This window comes from Lottia gigantea (assembly GCF_000327385.1).
Source record: "Lottia gigantea unplaced genomic scaffold LOTGIsca_155, whole genome shotgun sequence".
NCBI lineage: Eukaryota > Metazoa > Mollusca > Gastropoda > Lottiidae > Lottia > Lottia gigantea.
The window spans coordinates 19,585-46,986 of record NW_008707882.1 but is presented as its reverse complement, the minus strand read 5'-3'; the positions used below and the strand labels follow the sequence as shown (position 1 = coordinate 46,986).

Sequence of the window (27,402 nt, the reverse complement as noted above, 5' to 3'; positions counted from 1 at the left end):
TCACAGTCCCAAAAGTTTAGGAAACTGTCCTACCTCCTCTTGTAAATCATATATTTTATTGGTTAAGTCTTGATTGCCTTCTTTATTTAATAACTGACCAGTCGTTAACAATTCAGCTTTCTCTATTTCTAATGATGCTATAGTCTGTTTTAAACTTCCTAACATCTGATCTTTCTCTGCCTCTCTTATTCTAAACATCATAGATTCTTCACGTTTCTGTAAAATATGATACAGACTATAATAATACACATCAGACATTTATAGGTAGAAATCACATTAAATAACAGAATACAGTTTTATGATATACTATTCCTTTATTGTACACAATGTTTCAACAAATTACATTGTCATCATCAGGTGAGTAGTATACTATTAAATTGTGTTTCCCTGAATGTTGTTGAGGATTATAGTTATTATTGGTATATACACCACTGCATTAATATTCACGTACCTGAGATTCCAAATCATCTATTTTACGTTTTAAATCTTTTATTGTATTATTTAAATCTTTCTCATGTTCAGCCACAGCTTCCATCTCAGTTTTTATACTTTTATTCTCGTCTCCCATTCTTCTCATTTGATTCGTACAGATTTGATTCTGTAATACAGATAATGTTAATTTAATGATTTGACCTATTGTCTGTTACTACTATAGTAAATAATAACTCTTAAAGCAAAAATTGAAGACAAACTCTAAATATCAATACAAGACACTGTAAACATCTTTCTAAAGGAAGGCTGGATCACTCTTTTTAATTTGAATTTTAATACCAACTTTATAATATAACATTAGGGCTACCTTTTATTTCTTTATCAATTTATTAAATTGAATTTTGATATTTAGATAAAGGCTCCTTTAAATCTTTATCTTTATGTTTTTGAAAAACCTAAGTCAGGTACAATACACTCGCTATTCAAGGTAGATAATTCTGACACACATAAAAATACTTTTGCAATCCAATCAAAAATGTGAAGATTTTAATCATATACAAGTAATGATGATACAACAATATGCATTTCTTCTAAGAAAAAACTAGGATCTAGGAAAACCATATTTCTAGTACCATTTTTTGCATTCTTACAAATTTATAGTAAGCCTACCTGAGTTTCAAGTTCCATGACTTTTTGTTTCATTTCTTTTAGGTTAACTAAAGTCTGAGCTTCACGTAATTTAATGGTCATAGTTTCTTCTTGTAACTGTCTTACTTCTTGTTTACTTGATTTCTCTTTCGGTGAATTTAATGATTGCATACGTTCCATATGAGACTGAAATATTACATCAGTCCAATTAAATGATTTTACACATGCTTATGGATTTATTTTAAAATAAATGTATCAATCTAGCTTATATATCTAAAATAAAAACAATACGAGTGGAAACAAGAACATGTACTACTTGTAAAACTTGTGACACAAGCTGAAATAGTTGTCTGAAAATCACACAGCATACAACTCTGAGTATGAGTAACAACATGTTTCAAGTTCTGTTTTAATATTTTTAACTTAGATTACTTAAATGTATATTATATACCTCCCAATATGATTCAAGTTCAATAACTCTTTGTCTTAATTCTTTTAAAGATAAATTAGCCTCTGCCTCTCGTAATTTTACAGCTATTAATTCTTCCTGTAGTTGTTGTATATCATTACTAGGAGCTCGCTGTAACATCAGATTAGTCTGAAATTATCAATATATACTTAAAAACACAAATCAAACCTGTTAGAATTCACAAACATTTGTTTGGGGAAATTCTGTGTGCTTTAAATACAAATATTTTAGGATACATATATACCAATTTATATCTGGAACCCCAGTTACTATCAACAGATTTTCTAGCACAGGCAATAAGCATTTTGTTGTCAGGCTAATGATGCCAAATTCAAAAGCCCTAAACAAATAGGCTACACATTTTATGTTAGGCATCTCACTGATATTGTTCTAAATCTCCATTTGACAATCAATTCAGTGTTAAACAAAATATCACAACAATATGCCAGCATCATTCTAAGAATTTAAAACTTACATCTTCTAATTCTGATATTTTAAGTTTTAATTCTTTAATAAGAGTATTGGTTTCAGTTTCTCGTAATCTGACAGCTATCAGTTCTTCTTGTAACTGTTGTATTAGAGTTGTAGCAGCATCTTCTGTTAGGTTACAGGCATTCTCATACGAACTAGTCTACAAGATACAATACAATATACTTCATAGTGGATATACCTATGGCTTTCTGAAATACTGGCCTTGGTGTCAGAATTTCTTTCTTTGAGCAGATGACAATCCAATTGGCTTACTAAGCGACAAAATCAACTAATTTTCAAATGTAAGACCAGTAAATCAAATATTTGCTGATACTCCAGTAGCATTTGATCTCATGTATATATTATATATTAGACATCTAACTAATTGTCTAATTGTAAGCTACCAAGATTTGAAAAAAGGCCTTTGTCATGAGTCACAAAGGTCTGACTGGGAAATGGGAAAATTTTCATAATATTGATCTAGATACCAGTACATACTCTTTCCTTGACTTCACAAATTAAAACATCAGCTTCTTCATATTTCTTGGTTAAATCACACAGTTTCTGTTTGGTCATAGCTAGTTCGTTTTTTAAAGCGTAAGTAATTTCTGCTTCCTGGGCTCTATTAACTTGATCTTGTATTAATCTATCAGCTAGTGAAGCTGATTCCTGTAAATATATAGATATCACTTTATTATTAGTTATATTTACAAATACTCATTAACCATTCTTCTATATTACAGAGCAAAAGTTTTCCCATTTGAAGGAACACTTTGAAAACTCTCCTAAAACTGTGATATTTAGAAGATGAAACTATAAATTCAGTCTAATATTCTCGAAAAAAATTCTTTATACATATGCATGAGCTTAATTTCATTTTAAAATAAAAATGTTTAGAACTACCTGCTAAATTCCAACATATTAGATTTTAGCAGCTAACTGAATCTATACAAATTGTCACAATATCAGAATGATAATGATCCAATATCAATAGGTTGATGTTTTAATAACTTACCTTTTCCAGACACTCAATTCTCTGTCTGAGTAAATTATTCTCTGTACGTAATCTCTGTAATAATAGTATTAATAAGTTATTACTTATCAAATCAAATATCAAATATCAAATAAAAAATCAAATATCAGCCTCATACATACTTAATACTTATAAAACCAATAAAGGGGGACAACTGTTAAGGTGGAGAATCAAAATGCTCCCTCTGTGGAAGCGTCATAGGTGCAAGCCTTGAGCTAGCTATATTTATGTTGACTTAGTTTTAATGATGATTTGACAGGAGAATATCTATACTATATCAATATTTACCCTCAGTTCTATCTGTTCTTCATTTTCTTTACTTTTTAAAGCTGTATATTCTTTTTCCAGCCTGAAATATAAATATATACCTGATATAACATAACCAGATCTGTGAATACAACATTATCACAGCATTACACTGTTTTCTGCAACTTAAGATTTTTTGAAAAAAATGGTCCTTTCACATCTATAGGTCTTCAAGCAACCTTTTTTTCATGAAAGTGGTATTAGTTTAATCTGTGGTATAATTTTATTCCTGGTTTCAATATCTGATTGAAAAAGTTATACTTTAAGGTTTTACCAGTGCTAAAGATTTGCCTCAATTTTCCGGACATGTCCAGAAGCATAGCTCAAATATCCAATCAAGTATAGGTTGTACGATTTGTGATGTAAGTTTGTATGAATGTTTTAAGTGTATGTTTAAGTGATAGAATTATATTGTTGCTTGTTGAACTGAAACTTGATTTTATAAAGTCAAATAAGTTCATAATATTTTTAAGTTATCTTTGTAATGTAAATGTAAACTGATATTTAACCCTGTCTAAATATATTTTTAAAGTTTTGTACTTGAAAGCATGATTAGGATCATACAAGGATAAAACAGAATAGAATACCTATATATAATACTGAGGGTTGATTGAAAAGTTTTATTCTGAGAAAGACTGAGGTTACCAAAAAGGTTATATTTTATAAACTTATCCACATACATTATTTCCAAATCAGAATTTTTTTCTAGCAGATCTCCAGTCAGCTGACTGTAACCCTCGTGTAATCAAACATTACCCACCCTTTGAGAGTACTTCAGGATCCAGTTTCATACTTTATTCGACCCTCAACCTATACTCGGCTAAACAAGGTAATTTCAAGTAGGTTTTTAAGTTCACTCATCCAGAAAAATAGTCAGTCATAATAAAAAATGATTGAATAAAAAATGATAATCAATGTATAGAAAAGCCTGGAGTTTCTAATTTTCTGCTCACTAGTTTTCTTTATATCATGCATTCAAATATCTATATAGTATTATAATTTAAAATATGATTTATAATGTTACAAAGGTAGCATGTACTTAAAAAATCTCAAATATCCACTAACATTAGGTTTATCAAGAACATGTATACAAGTTATAACCCCTACTCTAGCAGAACAAATTTCCTGTGATATTATTACCCCTTTTTAGTCTACTGTATCTGTTTAGAGCTAGAGATAGACATTGACTTGTATTCTACCTACCAGTCAACCATCCAATACCACACCTGTAGAATTTGTCCAAATCCACTTTGGCATTGATATCATAAAATATTCTTGACTTTCAGGTGGGGTGTGAATGAATGAGTTGTTAGACCTTATGCACAGAATATTAAGTTAACAGAATATGTTAGAATTTTTTATAAGTGATTTGGATTATCAATTCATTTCACAAGTGTCAAAAGAAAAATTTACCACAATAAATAGTAGTAAGTTATTTATAATATAATGAAAGTTTTATAATGATGAATATGTTTTCCATTTTTTAAATATAAATTATTTGTTGCACTTGTTCTTACAATATAACAAATGTAAGGATATATTTGCTTCACATGTTCTGGTTTTAGAATTGAAATGAAGTTGTTTTTTTTTGTATTCTGATTAGTTTAAATTTAACAGTTAGCAAAGAAGAAACAGGGTGTCTATAGCATGTTACTTGAGAAATCCCAGTGTATCAACCGTATAGATTAGGTAGATTGTTTAAATACCAGGAGATAATTAACTAATAAAGACTGGACTCAAACAACATAAACTTGTCATATTGACCAGCAAGTTATTCAAACTACTGACATCTTGTTAAATAAATACACCTGACCTCATCACCACCTATACAGGCCTGTACTCTTACTTCTATCATGTTTTCAGACTATTTACTAATAGTTATTACGGATTTTACATCTAGGGTCAGCGTATTTATGCTGGGTATACATTTGCCTAATTGTCAATGTGTGACATGGCCATAAGTTTTAAACCTTATGAAAAGGCAATAAAATGAAATGAGTTTTCTGCACCATGTGTTCTAATGAAGAAGGGCAACGCCATGCAGGCTGCAATGAGGGAAATTTTGCCAGGCAGTGGCATTAACCTGTATGAATAGGCAATGAAAATATGAAATGAAATAAATGGAATTAAAAGTTAGGTAAGAAATGAAAGAACATAATAAGGTGTAAATAAAGAAGAAAAAAAAAAATTATCTTACTCATCATATTCAACGAAATCCATCTGATAATCCAAGGGTAGATAATCCTCTTAATTCCATCGCTTCCTTACACTGAGTCTGAAAACTCTTTTATAGCATCAACATTCACATAAATGTTTCACATTAATTCCTTGTTTTCCCAATAAGAAATCCAGAAATTACTAAGTCCTCAAATCAAAATCACAGTATTTAACTAATCCACAAAGTAAAAGTCACTAAGAAGTAGAAGTATTGGTTTTTAAAGGAACATCTGTTTAAAATATGATGACTATGCACACAGCACATCAATATTTGACTGTGAGGTATGATTCAGATCTGTAGAGTTATGTAGAAATCAATGTATTAAAGAGATTGTAAAGGGGATTAGGGCTACTAGCATGTCTTTCCATGTAGAGGTCAAAAACAGCTTTTCCACAAAATTAATTTAACCTTTTATTCTAAATAAATAAAATCCCATAATAATATATATAATGTGTTAATCCCACTACTGAATTTTGGTAATTTCAAACTACAAGTTTTGGACAGAGAACACTTACACTGCTAATGAAGCCTTGAATTTCAAACTTTAAAAATTTTCAAAGACATGAAACACTGATATGAATGTAACATGCCACAGCATTTCTATTCAAGCCCTTTAAAACTAGACTATAAAAGAATAATGTGTTATTGATAAACTATTGAGATCTGAAGTCAACTACCTTGACTCTAGTTATTAACACCTGGTATCACATTCTATATCACATTCTCTCACATTTTATACCAATTGACATGTATCCTTTACCATAACTAACACATAGTTCTAATTCTCACATGGTCAAAATCTTACTATTACTTTCAACTTTTTAGAATTCCAAGTACAGGTATTTACTAGCACTGCATGTGAACCATTGCTGACAAAATCAGCTGCATAAACCCAATCTTAAATGCAAACTACGATGTGTTCAATGATACTTATGTTCACACTGTATTGAAAAATAAACATATAAGGACCAAGGGTTCATAACAAATCCCATTTCAAAAAGACACATTTTATATAAAAATTTATAATATTTGACTAAAAATGACTGTCTGTTCAAGCATAAGAGAGACTCAAACATTTCTTGTCTATTTGACCTTCCGGAAGCATCAAATCATTTGAATATCAAACAGAGACCATCCTTGAAGTAAGATTTCTCCAGGGTATGAGTAACAGAAGGAAGATGCTGGGTCAGACAGTATCAACAAACAGACTATATAAAAGGGCACCTGTTAGTGGTACCATGTCAATTACTGATACAAATAAACATTGACCTGTATTAACATACATCATAGATACCTATTAGTCACGGTACCATTGTTAATACTAGCTTCATTTCTTATCACAATAACTAACTAGTCAGATTACAAAAACATTACTGAATTACTAAAACATTACTGAATTACTAAAACATTACTGGTATAGACCTTACACCCTCAAGAACACACTATCCCAAATGAAATTTCTTCACAAAACCAACCAGTTGATCACTTTTAAAGATGCTGTTCTAGGAATTTAATATATGACAAACAATCACCATTATCACATAGTCAGATTACCAAAACATTACAGGTAGAGACCTTTAGTCCTTCCAGAACACACTATCTTATTTCAAAGATTTTGTAAAATTGAGTAATAACTCTACAAAAATCAGTTGTAAAGAATCTGTGAAAACATTAAAACATTTGTATTTGTAACATACCATATAGATATTTAAAGGACCTCAAACAAAATAACAATATATGTGCTGGATATCTTCAGAAAACTAAACAATACGAACTATAATGCTAGCTCTTCAAGTTCAAAAGAGAAGAATTTGTGTACTAACATTTTTCTGGTTAATTAACAACATTAATGAGTGATCACACACCAAGTTAAAACATTGTATAGATTATAACCTGATCAAAGTCAATCTTTGTAGAGTAAGTATGTACTATGTTTAAGTCCTGTATCACCTTACAGTACTATGAATTTGATATGATAGATTAGTATACTAAGCTTTGACTAAATCTGAACATATGTTGACTACAGAAATACAATATATCTTACTTTCAAAAAAAATACTCAAACACAAACATAAAATTCCTATTGAAATAAACCATCATATATCCCTAAAAATAATATCAGGGTTTATCAAGGCAATATTGCATTTTTCTGTACACTATACTCCACTTTCTCTTTTCATTTGCTGCACACTATTTATAATTTTAAAAAGAATAATAACTTACAGTACAAATTCTAACACAACTTCCGTTATATATTTCCAGTAATTTTTGAATAAAAGACCCTTTTTTCCTAAAACAAATTTCAGCATTAAAAATACCTCACCACAACCTTACACAGAAATTACAAGTTTCAACACAAGACCTTTAATAGCACAAATCTATTACAATTTCTTACTCCAGTGAAAGTTACATACCAAACACAATCACAGTTGAAGACGATCCTTAATTAATTCATTTCAAATCTCACAAATTATAATCTCAAGATAAAGATTTTAGACCTGTCTTAAACCAGGTTTATCTGTTTATTGTGTCCCCAGGACAGTTTATGGTCAGTTAATATGGTCATTATCACTGACCTGCCCTTCTTATATCTCAGGTTACAATTTACACTATTGTAACAAAGGCACAAGGTGTGTCCTTAATTCAGATTCAAAAGACCTCAATTTGTTTCACTGATATGGTTATCTTTATGTTGAATCAAAGCAAATAATAGACTTCCATTTCATGTAATTAATCCAGATAACAAATACAACATCCTTATATGATTTTAGAACACATAAATATTATAAGTGTATTGGGGACACATATATCATCGATTTGCACCATTCCAATTTTCAATTAGATACATCTGTTTCTTGCAATTCCCTGATACACATATAAAAGTTAATAATAACCTCTTTACAATCCCTTTAATGCAATATAGTCATCTAAATATTTTCTTTACCACTAATTGATCAAGTCCATTTCAACTGTAGCAATCATTGTCAAAGATCTTGTTAGCCTACAATAACCCATACTAGGGTGACAGTCATCATTTCCAGGACAATATTAGCTAACTATTAGTACAACTATTTTAACTGAATTCCAGATAAATCTGTGAGGTATTTCACCTACTACTAATTAAATTAGGTTACATTTTTCTACCTGAAACCAGTTTATCAAGGTAAATATGATACTATCTAACTTTTATTACTCTCATAAAAACTTTAAAATTTTTTTGACAAGAAAGGTCAAACTCTACCTTGTACCTCATGCTTCATCAGTGAACAAATATCAAAAAATTAAAAATAAAATAGTATTGTGCATGTGGTAATATTTGCATGTCATTTCTCTGATCTCTGGTGATGAACTCGGATGAATGTTGACAGCATTAAGACCTAACAATAGAATGTCAGCAGATGACAATAAACTCAGCTTTGACTAGTCGTTATCAGTGTGTATCTGTAATACAGCTCAACTGTGCCCTTTTAACAGCTCTTCACTCATGTAACCATAACACAAAACCATTTATAATGCTATAATTGTAAGATTTTCAAACATCTCTTGAACCACAGGTAATATATACATATCAAGATATAAAATTAAATCAAATAAAGAATGTAATTTTTATGAGAAAAAAATAAGGTATGTAGAAAAGAATATAGTATATGATCATTTCTTTCAAAGTTATTGAAGCATTATGATGGATTGGCTAAATAGTTAGATATTCACTATAGATCTAAGATGGTATCTACTATTTTCTTTATAAACATTGTATCAGAATTATTCATAAAATCTCAATAAAATTATCTATTTCTAATCTAATCATAGGGACATCATTTAATTGACCAAAAACATCAATATGGTATGAAATATTTTCTTATTTCTTAAATTGTTTTATCAGCAATTAGACCAGTAAGCAGCCATCTCAAGCCACTACGTCGTCAGTCACTGTTGACCCTTGACAAGCACCAATTTTCATGAGTTCAGCAGGTTAGTTGTTGGAGTCTCAGCCAGGCTGGTCAGTCATTGCAACAACCTGCTTACAAGTCTACCAACAAGTAATATTTCTTATATTCATTTATCTTGATAGAAAATATCTTGCAAACTACCAGCTGGTTTCTACCTTTTTCCCAACACACACAATGAAATCTAGGCTCGAAAGATATATAAAAAATTGTTGGAATTACTACAGCAAGAGTTTGATTTATTCTAGATACCATGTATTGAGTGAGACTAGGTGTAACTGTACATTTGTAATGTGTACCAGTTAGTCAGTTCCATCATGTTTTAGCCAGATTTTCAATAAAACCTCTGATTTTCAATTAAACGCCAGATTTTGACTATCATTATATTACTGTTTATATTAAACACTATTCTCTTTCTAGTTATAGTATTTCCTTTAACAAGGTACTTCTATATTACTACCACATGAATTACTCATTTAAACAGTTTAATTAGAATATTTCAATATGTTCAGTATCAAGGCTTTCCTTCACAAGAGATCATCAGTAAACTCAGTTTGGTCTGAAGTTTTCAAAGCTGAATATTCTTCATTCAATAAAACCGTAAGATCGGTAGATGCCTTGGTAGGGCACCTGTTAGTTGTACTATGTCAATTACTGATTGACATACATCATAGATACCTACTTATAAGTCATGGCACTATTGTTAATACTAGCTTTATTTCTTAATAACTAACAAGTCAGATTACCAAACCATTACTGGAAGCCAGTTGTTCTGATGCTCTGCAATAAGAACTTCACATCTTCCTTTTGAAAATATGACAGTTACTTGCATTCTAATGCTTAGAGAAACACCGGAAGCACAAATAATAGAATTGAAAAATTATATTTCAACATGGTTGGAAGATGTTAATGTTCATTTTCTATCAACACCATGTTTTGTTTACCACTAATCAATTATCACAAATATCATTAAAACAGGTTTACAATATGCACTAAAAATCACAATTCTATATCAGTTGAGAATATAGATATATCAATACAAAACAAAGGCTGTCTGTCTAAAGCTCGGAATGTTTTGTCGCAGACTAAAATCTTGTCAAGAGTTTTTCAGCGCGTGCACATGAGGAGACAAAAGTAAGAAGTGATACATCATACACCTGCAACTTTCTCCACATTCTTTGTCTATAGGATCTAAAATATTTTCAAACTGTTTTGCCGACAAATTATTTTGTGTGAGGACTATGAAGTTTCAGCCAGTTACTTGATTTCAGATATGATATTTACCTGGTTAACCTTCTGTTATCAGTAAAAGGTCAACATATTATAATTTTTAAATACAATGGTTTTCATTCTCAGCAATAGACAGTCTATACACCATTATACAACCTAGGTATTGTTATGAAAAAAACTAAAGAAATGAAATATCTCAACTTTTCTAAATTAGAATATTGAAAACACAGCCACCAAATTAAAAATTTCCAAAAATTACATAGAAATTCAAAAATCTGAACTTCTTAATATAAAATAGGTCCACCATCTAATACTATTCTGAAGTTAACTAAAAGATACCTCTACCTTTTATTATTTAAATATGGTAATATTAGATAGATAAGAGTCCTAACTCCTTGACAATAGATATAATGACACTGGTCAAGATTTAGTGTATAAATAATAATAATATATTTGATCTTATTACTATCATATCAATACCCTCTCATAAATCTTACTTATATCACACAAGTCACACTATTATATTTACTAGTCACAATATCATATTTAATAGTCACAATACTATATTTACTAGTCACAATAATATATTGACTAGTCACAATATCATATTTAATAGTCACAATACTATATTTACTAGTCACAATATTATATTTACTAGTCACAATATTATATATACTAGTCTCAATATTATATTTACTAGTCACAATATTATATCTACAAGTCACACTATTATATTTACTAGTCACAATAATATATTTACTGGTCACAATATTATATTTACTAGTCACAATATTATATTTACAAATCACACTATTATATTTACTAGTCACAATATTATATTTACTAGTCACAATATTATATTTACAAGTCACACTATTATATTTACTAGTCACAATAATATATTTACTAGTCACAATATTATATTTACTAGTCACAATATTATATTTACAAATCACACTATTATATTTACTAGTCACAATATTATATTTACATAACATACAGATACCATCCTCCAAATATCAAATCATAATACTAATTTCATATTCTAAAAAGTTTAATTAATATATGTTTTGAAGAATCAGGCCCCAGATATACATTTTGAAAAGTGATACAGATGGATATCCTCTAAATATCAAAACATAATACTAATTTCATACAATTATCATACAGTTCCATACGCTATTCTCAAACTATTGTGTATCGCTCTGTAAATACTTAGCTTCATTTGCAGGAACAGAGAAGGGCACTCTTCCACAAAATACCATACAATGTGAATTTATAGTTAGTGTATTTTACATTGAGTAATTACATTATGTAAAATTGATAGTAATATTGTTCTATCTTTATTCATAAATCCATAGCTAATCAAAAGCATTGGACAATTTTCTTGTCTATTTATCATGCCTATTTCTAAAAAGTTTAATTAATATAAGTTTTGAAGAATCAGGCTCCAGATATACATTTTGAAAAGTGATACAGATGGATAATCTGAGAATCTGAGTTGATTATAAATGAGATATACCATCTTTTCATATCTGTCACCTAACTTCATTCAAACACTTATCTACTATAATTTCATATTTTTATTCATATTTTTACCTTAATATCATATGTCATAAAAACTTGTGAAAAAAACAAGACACCTGGAGACATTTACTGTTTTATACAGGTAAAAATAATATATCTATTATAATCACACTTGACAAGATAACAGACCAACCTCAATAAGCTTATTTGACAAAATGTGATGATTTAACATGCACTTCAGATATCATATTTGATAAGACTTGAAATCATATAACTACCTGAAGGAGTGAAAGTTAAAAGTTTTACATCCTACTGCTTACTGTCTGCAATCTTTACAGGGAAATATATCTCAATGTCAAATAGCAAACTTATATATATCCTAAATTCATGAATGAAATCTGGCTCAACTACATTTCTTCAATATTCAGTTTCCAAAAGAAATCAATATATTATAATATCAATAAATAATCAGTGAGGCAAGGTAGGATTTCCGTTAAACAACTCTAATGACTATAAAATTGTTCTTGTAAATCTGAGTAAATCTTGTTCACTGAGTAGAACTAGCTAGCTACTTGAATTCGTTACACTGAATCAAATTCCACTGACAAACACACAAAGCCTTCAATCTCAATTTGATTATAATCTAATTAAAAAATTTAACTAATTTTTCAAAACAATATTTCACTAACATTCACCAACACTGTAATTCCTATTGCACACAGTGTATACTGTATCTATACTTCCAATACAACACTGAATACACAAACATACTAAACTACTACAGGGTCACTTATAGTTGACAGGTACAACATTGCTTAAAGGGCCTACAGGTAAAAAATGGGTCAGGTGTTGTAGAATCCCACCTTTTTTATTACTGTCTTCTCACACATAGTTGACATATAATACTAGACTAGAACAACTGGTGACTTAATGCATGACTTACTACTAGTATCATATTACATTTAAACTGTACTAAATAATCTCGACTATTGTAATATTATGCAGTTTTTTTTTTTAGAATTGAAAAAACTGATAAAAACTGATAAAAAATACATCATTAATGAAAGATTTAATTTCCAGATGCAATTGAATATTTCAGCCCAGTATAAAAATATATTCAAAGTAAATGTACTTAACAAGAATAAGAGATACTTGAATGAATGAAAAAAAAATGAAACATCAAACAGAAGAAATAATTAGTAGAATTTTTACAAATGAATTTATGAATGAACTAAATGAGTAAATGAACAAGTGTGTGAAAGCATAAGATAAAATTTTACAAAGTAAATGTACATATATACTAAGGAAACAAACATATACTATATTTGGATTTCCCTAATGAAGTGTTGTTGGTGTAAAATGTCCACCCTATTTTTATCCAAGTTGAATTTGAAGTACTCTAATGTTACATGTTTGTATGTATATATCTTATAAATAGACAATATTCTTAATAATTACTTTATAATTTCATAGAATCAGAACTAGATGTTGTGTTTCTTTTATTTGTAAGTCTACTTACCATTTATTATATGATAAAAAGTTTTAATGCAATGGTTGGACCGTATTAGTGTGTATATAGGTTTTCAATATTGGCTTACCGAACCCCGAGTAGAATATTGAAAACCTATAGACACACATGAGGTTCAACTTTTATTACATTACTATTTTGTTTAGTGTGATTCCCCTTGGAATGTGATATGTGTATTTATAAACAATTCTCTATATTACTAACGGTTTATTCTTCGTCAAAATATGGTAAAGACACAAATAGCTCCAACCGTATTCAATATATGTGAAATATGGATATAATTATCACATCTGTTTGAATTTCCTGTATTGTTATATATCAAACATGTTTCAAATGCTAAAATTATTGTGGCAGTCTTACGTTTATTCTAAGGATGTGCAAATAATATTGTATTCCATTAGTTAATATGATCTCTACCCCTTAATCTCATTTGAGGATAATACAAAATAACTTATTTAAGAAACATGTACTTACTTTTTGAGTTTTTTCTGACTATATTTAACTTGGTATGAAATCTGTAATAATTGTTCTGGATCTGACTCGTATTTAGTCCGTAAATCTTTCTGGAAATACTAAAAGTAAAATAGATTCATTATAAAATTGATAATATAGCTGACTTCCAAATACACAGGGATATCAAACGCTGATTTCATTTTGTAGTCTGAAACATCAGCCACTATCCTGACCAACTTTTTCTGACCCTACTCCAGCCGACTGTCAAAATAGCTATCAGAGGCTGGAATAGAGGTAGGTGTTTAGGACTAGGTATTTGGCTGGGTATATATACTAGTTTTTCCTTCACGATAAATGATCTTTTTTGACAAATTATAGTAACACTGCCTTTCCCTGAACATAAGAAATCAGATTTTCTCCTACTTATATAGAACACTTGCTGATGGCCAATAAATTTAGAGAACTAAGATAAAAATATCTTACCCGTAGCATACCCTCCATATCGAGAGATAGTAGGTCTTCTTGACTAGATTGTAGGATAGCAATAGCTAATCTGAATATAGCATCCATACCCTAGAAATATAACACATCAGATTAACATGATTATCTTTTTAATCCCCCCTTAGAATTATCTTTCAATGTCTCATTGGCTAACAAATTAATCTGTGCTCAATTAACAATGGTCAACTCTTGTTATACAGCAAGCTTTGACTGAGTTAAAGAATGAAATCTATAGAGAAAGGTGTCTAGTTTAATCAAGTTGATAATGTTTGCTTCAGGCAGTACCAATGATATATTATACTCTTATAATAATCTAATCAATTGTTCCTTTCAAACAATCCGGGAATTTTTTTTTTCTGAAATAAGGTTTTATAGGATTGAAAGGAGACACAGTCACTCAAATCTGTTTCCTCCAATGAAAAATAATCACATAGTTCTGGACAATCTGAAAGTTGAAACTCTAAATTTCATTTAATTCTATCTAAATCAAGTCCTGAAATTAACAAATCATATGCGGTATTTCAAAGACACTTTCTGTTTCTTTTTTATTAAAAATATTATGTGTTTTTCAATGATTACTTGAAGTTAAATAGATAATTGCTTAGTTTTTATAGATTTAAACAGATTATACAGATATGCTGTTTTATAGATAACACACTACTGATAAAGAAACTAATTCTGGCCAAATTTAAAAATTTCAATTTTTCAGTCATCCTAAGAGGTTCGAAGCATGGCATTGTTCAATACAAAAGTAATTATTATCCATAGACTGTAAACTTTTGTACTAAGGCAGTGGCTCATGTAATTAAATTTCACAAGACCTACCTCTGATATAAATAAATCCATAATACGACAAGCTATAGCTAGGGGAAATGATGTGGTATATAATGTTAAAAACCATGATGAAGCATACATAGATGTATAAAAATTCTGAGCATTAAAATGGACATATAGTTCTGGTAATAACTCCTAAAAAACACAATAGAAAATAATATTAAGATAACATCATTGAGGTAATTCTTACAGTTTTTTACTTCAACATCAAATTGTATCTAAAGGGACATAACTCCAATAACTCATGCCAATAAATGTTAGATTTCTTTGACCCTGAATTGGTGAATTCTGAACAGGTTTTGACTTCTGGTCTCAATCAAACAGCATGAAACTGGATATGTAGCAAGCAAAAATTATCATAAAACAATGATTTACCTGTATGAGACATTCTAGTTTAAACATACACAATCCTAGCTCGGCCATACTAGGTTTAAATAGTTCTCTTAATCTATAGTCTACCATAATCTTTACTAGTACAGCAAACGTCTCTTCTTCTGGCATCTATATATATACAATATAAAACAATTATACTGTCTAAAGCAATGTAACCTTCCTACTTAGGTTGAGAGGTCTAAAATTGGATTGACCCAGCTTTCGCTCTCCCACTTTTTTTATCATATAAGCTAGGGATAGAATTGCCTATGTCCCCCATGAAAATTCCCTCCCCCCTCTACCTAATGATTATAAGAATTGCCACAGTTATTTGAATTCTATGAACTTTATATCCATACTAAGGGACCTTATTCTCAAAAACTAACTGAAGATGAATATAGTGTCCCAGTATTCACATCAATACAATCGAGTTTAAATATCCATTCAGCCTACAGTATTTTGTATTATCGCAATTTTATTTTAATTAAGTTTTCACTAATAACAGATATTAAATTAAAATACAAATTACCTGCATAAGTAGTAAACCCACAATAAATCCACTCCCTTGACAATATCCTACTTCTCTATCATGTAATGAATAGGCCTACAAATATAAACACCAGAATAATCGAGAATAGAGAATGAATCTGCATTGAAAATTGAGTGTAGTGTATTGTTTGTGCATGAGTAGACCTCATAAAGAAAACTATCTGGATTTTACTGTACCGTCTTTGCACTCTTGTTGGTTAATTAAATTTTACCAATATTTTTACATCAGCTTCAGAAACAATTTGCAAAAAGCATATATATCATTTTAGAACGTCTTTATAAAGGGAGCAATTTTCAACCAAATTGGAGGCAAATTAACATTTAAGTTAACACTTAATTAACATTAAGCTTTGTTTTTAATGAACAATCTTAAAATAAATTCATGCTAATCTTTTGTTAAGGCCTACATAAAAGTTAATAGCATATTTTAATAACAAAATTTTGTGCATATATCCCTTTAAAGAAGAGGTGAGCATTATGTGCACAATTATACAGTATATATACACCTTCCACATAATTAAAACTTTATCTAAATTTTGTTACTTACTTTCATAACATTAAACAAACTTTCTTGTCCAAGACCATCTTTCTCTTTAAAAAATTCATGATCCGGGAAAGTCCTTGCTATATCACGACGGATTAACTTCTCAAATGGTGATGTTTTCTTCAGATATTCAACATAAAGATGTTTAGAAGGTGAATCATGAACATTAAGTAAATACTGCCATGCTAACCCTCGGAAATGACTTGGTATACCCTTTCTTACTAGTTCCTGAAAATATACACGGAAATCATTGGAATTAGAACTTTCAAGGGATATGTTGTTTACTTTTCGAGGCAAGTGTTTCTCCATCCTCTCCTTGTGAAAATAATCGTAGAACTAGCTTGCAATAATTGCCTTATTCAACAAAAGGTTTTGTAATAACGAAAACTAAGTACTAAATTACCTAGTATGCTATCACTGGTTAAGCTTACTATATTTGTAATAACTAGTATATATGAGGCTCTGTCGTAAGAACATTCATTATCAATGTGGCTTGCATAATATTTATCTGAGAAATTCTAAGTAGTTGATTCAAAGTTGTGTATATCAATACTTTCAAAACAGTTACTACTGTGCTTCAGTTAACTAATTAACTTTGACTTCAAATGATAATTATAATAACTTTCATGTTTCAGTTTCATCAATTTTATTCCCACACTGTACAGAAATTTACATCGCTGTTTAAAATTTTAATTAATTTCATGCAAGTTGCCATAATGGAGCCAACTGACTACATGTTTTCTGCTTCTCTGTATCTTGATAGGGATAATTGCATTGAAATGAAATGAATAGAGTTTTACATCATACTCTTCTGCACCTTACTGTGCTAATGAAGACAGGAAATGTTATGCAGTGTGGAATGAGGTAAATTTTGCAAGGACAGCAGCATTGGCCTACTCTTTTTTGATTTCCAAGAAGAATATTCAAAGAATATTTAAAGTGCACAGCCTGTAGCACATGGGGTCATTATCCTATCTGAACTACTTAATTCTTTCTCCATGTCCGCCCCTCCGACATGCATCACTGAAAGGAGGACTGAGTTGAAAAATTCAAAGGTATTATCTTGAAAATGGGAATTAAGAAGCAACTTGATCTTTGTATTATAAACAAACTGCATTAACTGTTGTGCTAAAAGTAACATATTAGATTTAATAGCAACTTTGTTTGAAATAAAAGACATGCGAGTTAACTTAGAAATGTTAAAGAGTATTTTTTGTTTTGATTGACAATTCATGCTTGATTCATTCAATATGTTACATTCTGTACTGGTTGATAAATAGAATTATTGTGAATTGATGTGGTGATGATGTAAATGCAGGCATGGGAAGTAATTTTGTTAGGTCATGGGGGACTAGAATGTAACCTTAATTAGACTTACATAATTAGGTCGTAATTTGACCGTTTTTCTCTAATATAAATAAACAAAACAAAACAAAATGTACACAAAATAACATGTAAAAATAACAAAATTAAATGTAAACAGAACAACATCAACAATGTAAACAAAAAAAAGGAATGATTAAAGAAAACAAAAGTAATTCACAGAAATTTGAGGTGTAGAGTAAAAAGCCAATATTATCAATACTACTAAGTTGAAACTTCTGAAATAGATTACATGCAATGATGGAATACCTTACAAGACATATTGAATTTGCATTATGTATTGATCAAGGTTGACATGTAGCTTTTCTCATTTCAAGTTTTCCATATTCTGATTAGTCCATTGTTTCATTATTAATTTGATTGGGAAATATGTCTGTTACAATTCCAGGCAATGACATGAAACAGCTTTGGCCTGTAGTGAATACAGTTTAAATTGTTATGATATATGTTAGATATTATTTGAATTATATCAAAACTAGTAGTCTGATTTTAATTCTAACAAGAGTTTTTGATAGTTGAATCTGACCGTAATCAGCTATTAAAGCCACTACCTATTCAACTGCATCATTTTAAGAGAAATAATTCATACAGGCTTCAAGATTTGTATATTATAATCATTCTTCCATAGAAACACAAAGTATTATCAAGACAAGACAATGGTTGTCATTAAATAGATTTATCTATCTTATTTTTCTTCATGAAAATCTTATACCCATAAATAACATGATAAATCTAGATGTTAGTCAAGTTTAAATATCTAATGAATAACAATGAGATATCTCAGGTTGTAATATCACCTTAAGGAATGAATCATGAAATGCATATTGGATGTGATCAAAAGAAATGAATAACACATGCTTGTTGATTTGATTTATATTGAAATTTTCTTTGATACTAATGCATGGTAAACTTAAAAGAAATCGTATAATACAGAATTACAAAAAGATGCAAAAACTATCAGATTATGAAACCATAAATATTGGTTTGTAATACAGTAATTTTATTGATATAAGTCAACAAGCTTTACAATCTTTGGATGAGATTTTTGATCGACAGAATTGTCTTGCTTGTACAAATCTTTTTTTACTGCAATAATTCACTGATGAATCAATGAACATTGATGCTTTGCTTCATCGATACACTGCACTTGCAAAATTATTGTAATTAATTGTTTTATGGATGGGTGTTGTTTAGTGTATCAAATGGCTACTTCTTTGCTTTATCGGACTGCCTTATACCTACAGTTGACCATTCACACATTTGGTTTTAATGTTATATTGCACAGAACATAAACAATAATACAAAATAAATTCCCTTGAACTGTTTATTTTTGTTTTTCATGGAAACATTCAAACAAAATATACCATATAAACAGATCACAGAAAAACTACATGAAAACTGAACAACTCAAGTCAGTGTTTAATTAATCTTTTCTTACCTTTAAATAACCAGTACGTTTTCTTACAGTATCCCAATCATTGACTAGACGACCCCATACATCCCATAATGTTTCATTAGAGTTACCTAGAAATACAACATTTTTATATTATTCACACAGTGGTAAAAGACTGTTTTGGGAATTATCTTAAGAAAGACAAGCAAACATTTTTTTAGGAGGATAACAAATTTAGGTTCACAAAGATCCTTACGACCAGTTGGTTTTTGGTCGACATCGATCTTAACAGTACCCATTTCCAGCTGAATTGACCTACAACAAGTATGGCAAATGAGGCAATAGTTTTAATGTCCTCAGTCCACAGACAACTTCTTTAACTTACCGGAACCTAGTTCTTTAATAGTGGTATCATCTTCACAAGACAGTTGATTACTGTAATGACTATTGGTTGATGTAGATGATATCACACTAGAACCAGAACCTTTCCGTGAATGACCAGGAGTTACTGGTACCGCCGACAGAGAATTGAATGATTTCTCATCCTCTTCCAACATTCTAAAACGTAAATAGAACTTGTTAAATCTTTTCATTGTATCGCGTATCTAACAGTTATACACTGATAAACTGAAGACTTTAGAAACAGGTTACAGGGATATATAATAAAAAATAATTTCCTACATCACCCTTAAAGTCAATATGGAGTGTGAAATAAGGAAGAAATTAGAACTAAGTTCATATATAGTCATGATTTGATAAGCTTTAAACAGTTTGACAGTAGATTCAGATTAGCACCTAGTAGGTTGAAATATTATTTTGCAAAATATATTTCAGTACTTGTACCCATGGACAGATTTGGTTAGCAGTATATTTCAAGTGAATTTATGTTGTTTAAATATTAAGATTACTTAGATTAGGTCTGCTGTAAGTAGGCTTAAAATTATTGTCCAGACTAGTTATTTTTTAAAATATCTCTTGTTTTTTATAACATATATAGGTAACATAACAATATTATAACAATACTGTTTGTAAGATACACTGGATCTAGCTATTTCTAGACTCCACAGTTCCTCATGTTACAGAGTTGTTTAACATTTAACACTATTTGGCAGCAGTGATTTTAATTTTGTTCAATCATTAGAAAAATAAGATTGGAAGAGGGTCATTTTGACTCGCAATCTGTGTTTGATATCGCTTTTGAACTATCATCAAACTATCAAGCATAGAAAATATCTAATAGTTTTTTTTAACTAATGGTGGTGAATCATGCCTTGGATGTGTTGTAAACAATCTAATATATAGAGATGACTAACAACTCAGCTAGCTAGCTAGGATTCAGGAAATGAGGTTGAAAGTTATGTCATGTACTGGTATTCAAATCAATCAATTCAATTCAATTCAAACGGAATGTCATAATAACACTCAATACTTTCATTTTCATATAGGCCCTGTGGATTGCAGAATATTTGTATATATATCATTTTTTACTTTATTATTACAGCACAGAACAAGTTGGTACCACCTGATAATTTTCATCATGAATTCTTCTGTTTATATTAACACTAACTAAACTAATCAGTACTTTCAAATGAATAGTTTTTGCTTCTGACCTAGGCTCATTTCGCTTTAACACTAACAGTTAAGCTGATTTAAATCCTCCAGTATTTTCCAGCAGAGATATTTTTACTCATCCCAATCCATTTCAAGACACAAACATGCACAGTCCATAGTATTTTTTGGTAGTTTTAGTAGAAATGAAATATAGCTTAGATAGTATCAAAAACTATTCATCTTATCCCAAAATGAGAAATTCTATGATTTGATTGACTATATGGAAGAAGCTTTTAATAAGCTTGATCAATTGTTAGATTATAAATTTTGTTATCACCCCTGCTTAATCCATTAACGTACAAATCATAATGTCACCAAATCAAATATGATCTGAAGTAAACATTACTGATTCACTGATAAAAAGCAAATATGTAAACCCATCTTACCTATTAGCTGCCTCTAGTTTGGCCAGCAGTTCTTCCTCTGTCGGCATTTTACCATTTTTGGCTTTCGGTGGGGCTTCTTCATCGTTGTTGTTTACTTTCTGGGGTTTAGAGGGATTAGGGGTGGACGTATAACTTGGTCTGGAGGTGGGTGGTGTTGAGGGTGGAAGGATGTCATCATTACTAGTTTCCATGGTAACTGTAGTTAATTATTAGTAAAGAGTATAGTACCTCCATAGCTTCTTTTTACATTTTTATCATAAAAACTGAAATATAGTAAATATTTACAATATAAATACACCTTTAAAGTCAATTTTCAACTATATTACTATAAAAGTCAAATTGAAATAAGATGTTTACATTATATACAGATTTAATCTTTTTACTGGACTTCAAATTAGTTTTACATAAATTTGCACTAATGTATATATTCAAAAATAATTTTACATTCAAAGTGACAATTCCAAGTCTCATAAGAGGCATAACAAGGCTAGACTTTCCATAATGAGGACAAATTATCATTATAATAATGCGGACAAATTAGCATTATGGACACCCAAGGTGCCCTCACACCATAGATTACCTGTTGCGTTGAATAAAACATAACAATTTATTATTAAATATTTTCTGTTTGTTTGATCTTGTAGAAATTGTAATGTTCATTTCTATTATAGTTTCTAGTCATTCGTTAGTTTTTAATCATAAATCTTGCATCAAAAATCACACTTCATTTTACACTCAGAATTATGTTAAAATATGATCCAATGATTGTAAATTAAAATCAAAAATATTAAAGGGACATGTTCTCCATCTGTTTGACCAATTCCACCTGAGTCTCAGAAAAATAGACATTTTTTAGCTGAGGTTGTTAGTTTTTTCTGGAGACTCCACAATATAGAAGAAGATAGAGAAATTCCTAGTTTGAGGTATTTTTGAAGGAATTATGTGATTTTCGTACATTCTAGTACTTCTTAAGTCTATTTAAATATTTGCAAGGCCCAAATCAACCCCAAAAATGCCGAACCATGACCTTTAAAATAACAAGAGAGAATACAGATATCTGAAATAAAAATATCAAATATTGAGAGGGTCAAGAGGGGATCAAATCACAAGATGAACAAATCATATATCAGTAGCATTAAAGAGATTGAAAAGAGGTTTTCTAATTTCATATGTGCATTGGAGACAGTGACAGAATCCAATAGTTTATTCCAATTTTAAGTCAGACACTGTGCTTCTTGCAATTCCACTTTAACCAAGTATTAATGGCATTTATATTGTGTAAACTGCAAATAATAGGGGTATGTAAGGAAATTTTAGTCTGCTTGAACCATAGACGTCTTGAGTGAAAATTGGAATGGTGCAAATTTATGCTACCAGTGTCCCCGATACACACGAAAAATTCAATAAAAAAACTCTTTACAATCCCTTTAATAAACTCATTCAAAACAACTATATATATATAATACCTATTAATGATTAATTTCAATATTTCTACCATTGTTTTATATTACAATACCATAGTAACATCATCCATTAGTTTCCTGAAACTGTTTTATTAACAAATATATATATAGTGTTCAAATCTATAACATATTTATATATACCTGAATTATAACAATTAACCTTCATAAACACATACCTTTAGTTTGGTCAATAATACAAGGTCTATTTTATAATTAAATAATGTAAATTTCAGCTTGGCATACAGCATTGCTGTTCTGTTTCACTATATTATCATTTATAACAATTCTGGTCCATCTAATCTGTACAATTTAAACATTTCATTGACATACACTGATCGTATAATACAAATACAAATCTGATTGAGGTATTAGATGGCAGTAGCATTTAAACTGTTACAGCATCTATATCTCATAGCACGACACTTCTTGCTTATCTAATTTGTACAATTTGAACATTTTATTGACATACACTGACACTTTATAATACTAAATACAAATCTGATTGAGATTTTAAATCCTAGTTTCGATCAAGTTCATGCACAATTCTAAAATATTTTTCCCCCTAAATCCAACATTTAAGTGATACCAAAATACACCCACATGTGGCTGAGTAACACATTAAACAATTAATCAGTGAACCTATTTAATGAAGTAATTATCACTGATCTGTAATTATCTATACTGTCACGGTTAAAACATAGTAAAAACTAGAGAGATGATGTACAGATTGTAGAGTTTAATTAGAGAAAAACAAGGTGGAGATAAAACAAATATCAATGTCAAATAGTCATAATGTCACAGTCAGCTGGGATTGTGTTCATTTATACCAAAACCAATAACTCACTGGTCTCGACTTAACTGAGAAAAATATCACCAAATATAGAAATCTTAAATCTTAATCATGTACCATGTAAGAAAGCTCTCCATTAAACCAACCACAAAATCTAAATTTTGGAATGACTACAGCTGTTGTCAATGAGACAGTCATAACATTATCAGGTTGTTTACTTAATATGCAGCAGTAGGCAATCGACAATCAGCATATTTTGGCGTATTTTTGAGACTTGAATATATCTCAATAGTAAATATGTAAATAGTAAATATGTAAATAATAATATGTAAATTTAAACTATATTTAAAGAGCGTAACATCTTCAAATATACCTCAATCTAGAATTTTCATCTTGTATTTCTATCTTTATTGGTTTTCCCACTGCATCAATATGGTACTCTTTAAATGTCTTATCCACAAGGTCTATAGGAGGAAATACAGTATGTACATGCTCTAGCAGAAATGGCCTGACCACTATTATATCATCTGATGTAAAGTACAACTAACACAGAGATAAATTACAGCAAACGTTACCATTAAAAAAATCCATTTATGAAATTAACTGCTCTGCAACATTCTATATTGAATGTTACACAAAAGAAACATTTGTTTTCTTTGTCACAAAGTAAAGACAATTATAAATCATTTAACTTACAAGCTCCTGTAAGATTTCCCAATGTTCACTACTATGGTATAAATGAGATGAGTTTACACCGAAAGCATCACACTATAAAATAAAGTTAATGTGACATCAGGCAGTAAAACTTAGGATATGAAAATGTCACATAAAAGAACAATAGTTGATGTGTATCATACCATGTGTTCTGCTGTTTCTGTAGAGTGAATTAAGACAAAATGAAAGCACTGGTCTAAGACACTTTAATTTTCAGGCATAACTACATTTACATATATTTAACCACTGGAAGTCAATTGACAAATTATAAAAACCCAAATATTGTATAATCCATAAATCATACTTTTGGGAAAAAACTCTGAAATTAATTTGTAGCTGATTAAGTGTTGTTAGCACTATAATAAGCTATATCAACAACTCTTGATAAGATAAAATGTCTTTTTGATTAAATACCAGTAACCTTATGTTGGCTTTTCATATACATCAGAAAAACTCTGATGGTAGCCTCCATTCTTCAGACTTGTTTTAAGATCACTGGAATAATTATTCTATGTTTCTACATACCATGGGAATTTTTACTGGCATGTTCACTCGCTTACAATTGTCAATTTTTGTATGAAATCACTTCACATCTCCTTTGAAAGTCCACAAATGCAAATTTTAATATTCATAAGACTTCTTCACAAGAAAAGATGAAATTACCACAGCTTTGAAAATACTTAATCTAAATTGAGCCTAACTCTATAAATAGATATAATCCATTTTCTTTATTATTGTCATTAAAGTAATAATCTGAAGTAAAAGTATAACTACACAATATCCAATTCACACTAGTCACGAACATTGGTTATACAGTATCAAAATGAACAGTAGCTTGAGATAATATCACAGACAAAACACTTCATCAACTGAGGGCGTTTCAACCTTATCTTAAGTACAACACTGTAGACACAAAACAAATTTCTTTCTACTCCAACAAATCAGACAGGTTTTTATTTTCAAGTGTAAATCATTCCTTTTACACTTTTTCTTCACTATGAATCATTAAGATTTATTTTTTTTATTAAATCAAAAGTTATGGTATCAGACCCAATGGAAGAAGATAGCCTCGAAAAATGGAAGAACACCTTCCAACAACTTTCAGTATATTAACAATTCTGTGTTATAGGGACTTATAGGGACAGATGGGGAGTTTGATTTTAGTCTTGATTATCATATATATATAGTCATCAGAAGTACTAGAACTGTACAAAAATCGCATAATTCCTTTAAAATATTTCAACCTATGATTTTTACTCACTATTTCTATAGATGTATATATTACAATGTATCTTACAATAAAACATAAGCAGATAATCCTGAACACTCGTGGATTTGAAGGCTCAAATTTCAATGGTGAGTTGTGAACATTATTACTGTTTGGCTTAGCTAAAACATTCCTGTTTCTAAGACTAAAGTGTGATTGATCAAAAAATTAATGCATCTGTCCCTTTAAAAATCCAAGCAATCAAAGTCACAGTCACAATAATTATAGCAAAGCAGAAGTTTTTAGAACTGGAAAGTATCAAGCTGAATGCTGGAGATTGGTAAATAAGTTTATAAACAGGACTGGCAGGAGTCAGATGTCAGCAGGTTGCAGTGATGATATAATGTATACTGTATCATTATCAACTGACTGATACATTACATAAAAGTGACAATACCCAGCCACGCGGGTTAAACAAGTCTAGTGTATTATTATATCAATCATATTGCTGCTGTGAGCCTGTACAACACCTTATTACTTCCATGCAGTTTATTTCCCTAGAGCCATGGTAAATAATTGAATTTGACAAACAGAATGCAGTCATCATTCTATAGGCTATAACCTGCTGTAACCTGATATACACATAAATAAAAAGAAATTAAATTCAAGTCCCACTGTGTAATGACTGAATCTTGCCAAAAACTCTTTCTTATTGTATAAATGTATATCTGCACAGTGTCAGTATATCTGGGGGTTTAGATATTTATAAAATGACTGGCTGTTTATCCATGTCAGTTCGTTAGGGAACTACCTGAAGCACTGTAATTCTGTGAAATGCACAATTAGGGCACTTGACAGACAGGAAACTTCTGCCCAAACATACAGATTGAAACATACAGAAGTACTATTTAGAATAATGTAAGACAATTGTTAAGCGACCAAGAGTCTAACTCACTGAACTACACTGGAGCCCAATAATAGAGGCCGGGGTTAAATAGATTGATGTCAAACAGAATTGAAAGCAAAGTCTTGAAAGAATTTCACAGTTGAGCAAAAACTAAACAATAAATATACAGTTCCTACTAGTTTAATTCTGCTAAAACAAACCAAAACCATCAAAAGAAATCATAATTGGTATATAACATTCTACCAGGTCTGTAAAGCAATAATATAACATGCATTATGTCCATGATAAAACCTTCCATTAACTCTCCGAAGCAATATTGCATTACATATTGAATCTTTATTTTATCTTGTCAATCTTTCCACAAGTAATATGTAAACTCCATAAGTACTCTATTTTCATATGAAATTTGTAATCTCTACACTGGGACAGCTCGGGCCAGTGTGAATCTATGAGAGTATCTCCTAATACACTTAACACTAGTAACAC

The 27,402-nt window shown here is 30.0% G+C and overlaps 1 protein-coding gene across 1 annotated transcript; it reads right to left on the bottom strand.

Moving 5' to 3' along the window:
- Positions 1-22,026, bottom strand: LOTGIDRAFT_141007 (hypothetical protein; the record flags this gene model as incomplete). Its single annotated transcript, XM_009050769.1, has 17 exons — positions 1-216; positions 452-598; positions 1,102-1,266; positions 1,532-1,660; positions 2,025-2,180; positions 2,519-2,689; positions 3,036-3,089; positions 3,342-3,402; positions 14,284-14,381; positions 14,746-14,835; positions 15,589-15,732; positions 15,973-16,098; positions 16,499-16,573; positions 17,066-17,290; positions 19,884-19,969; positions 20,275-20,396; positions 21,836-22,026. The coding sequence occupies 17 exons, from the start codon at positions 22,024-22,026 to the stop codon at positions 1-3; spliced, it is 2,256 nt and encodes a 751-aa protein (XP_009049017.1).
- Positions 22,027-27,402: the final 5,376 nt, after the last annotated feature.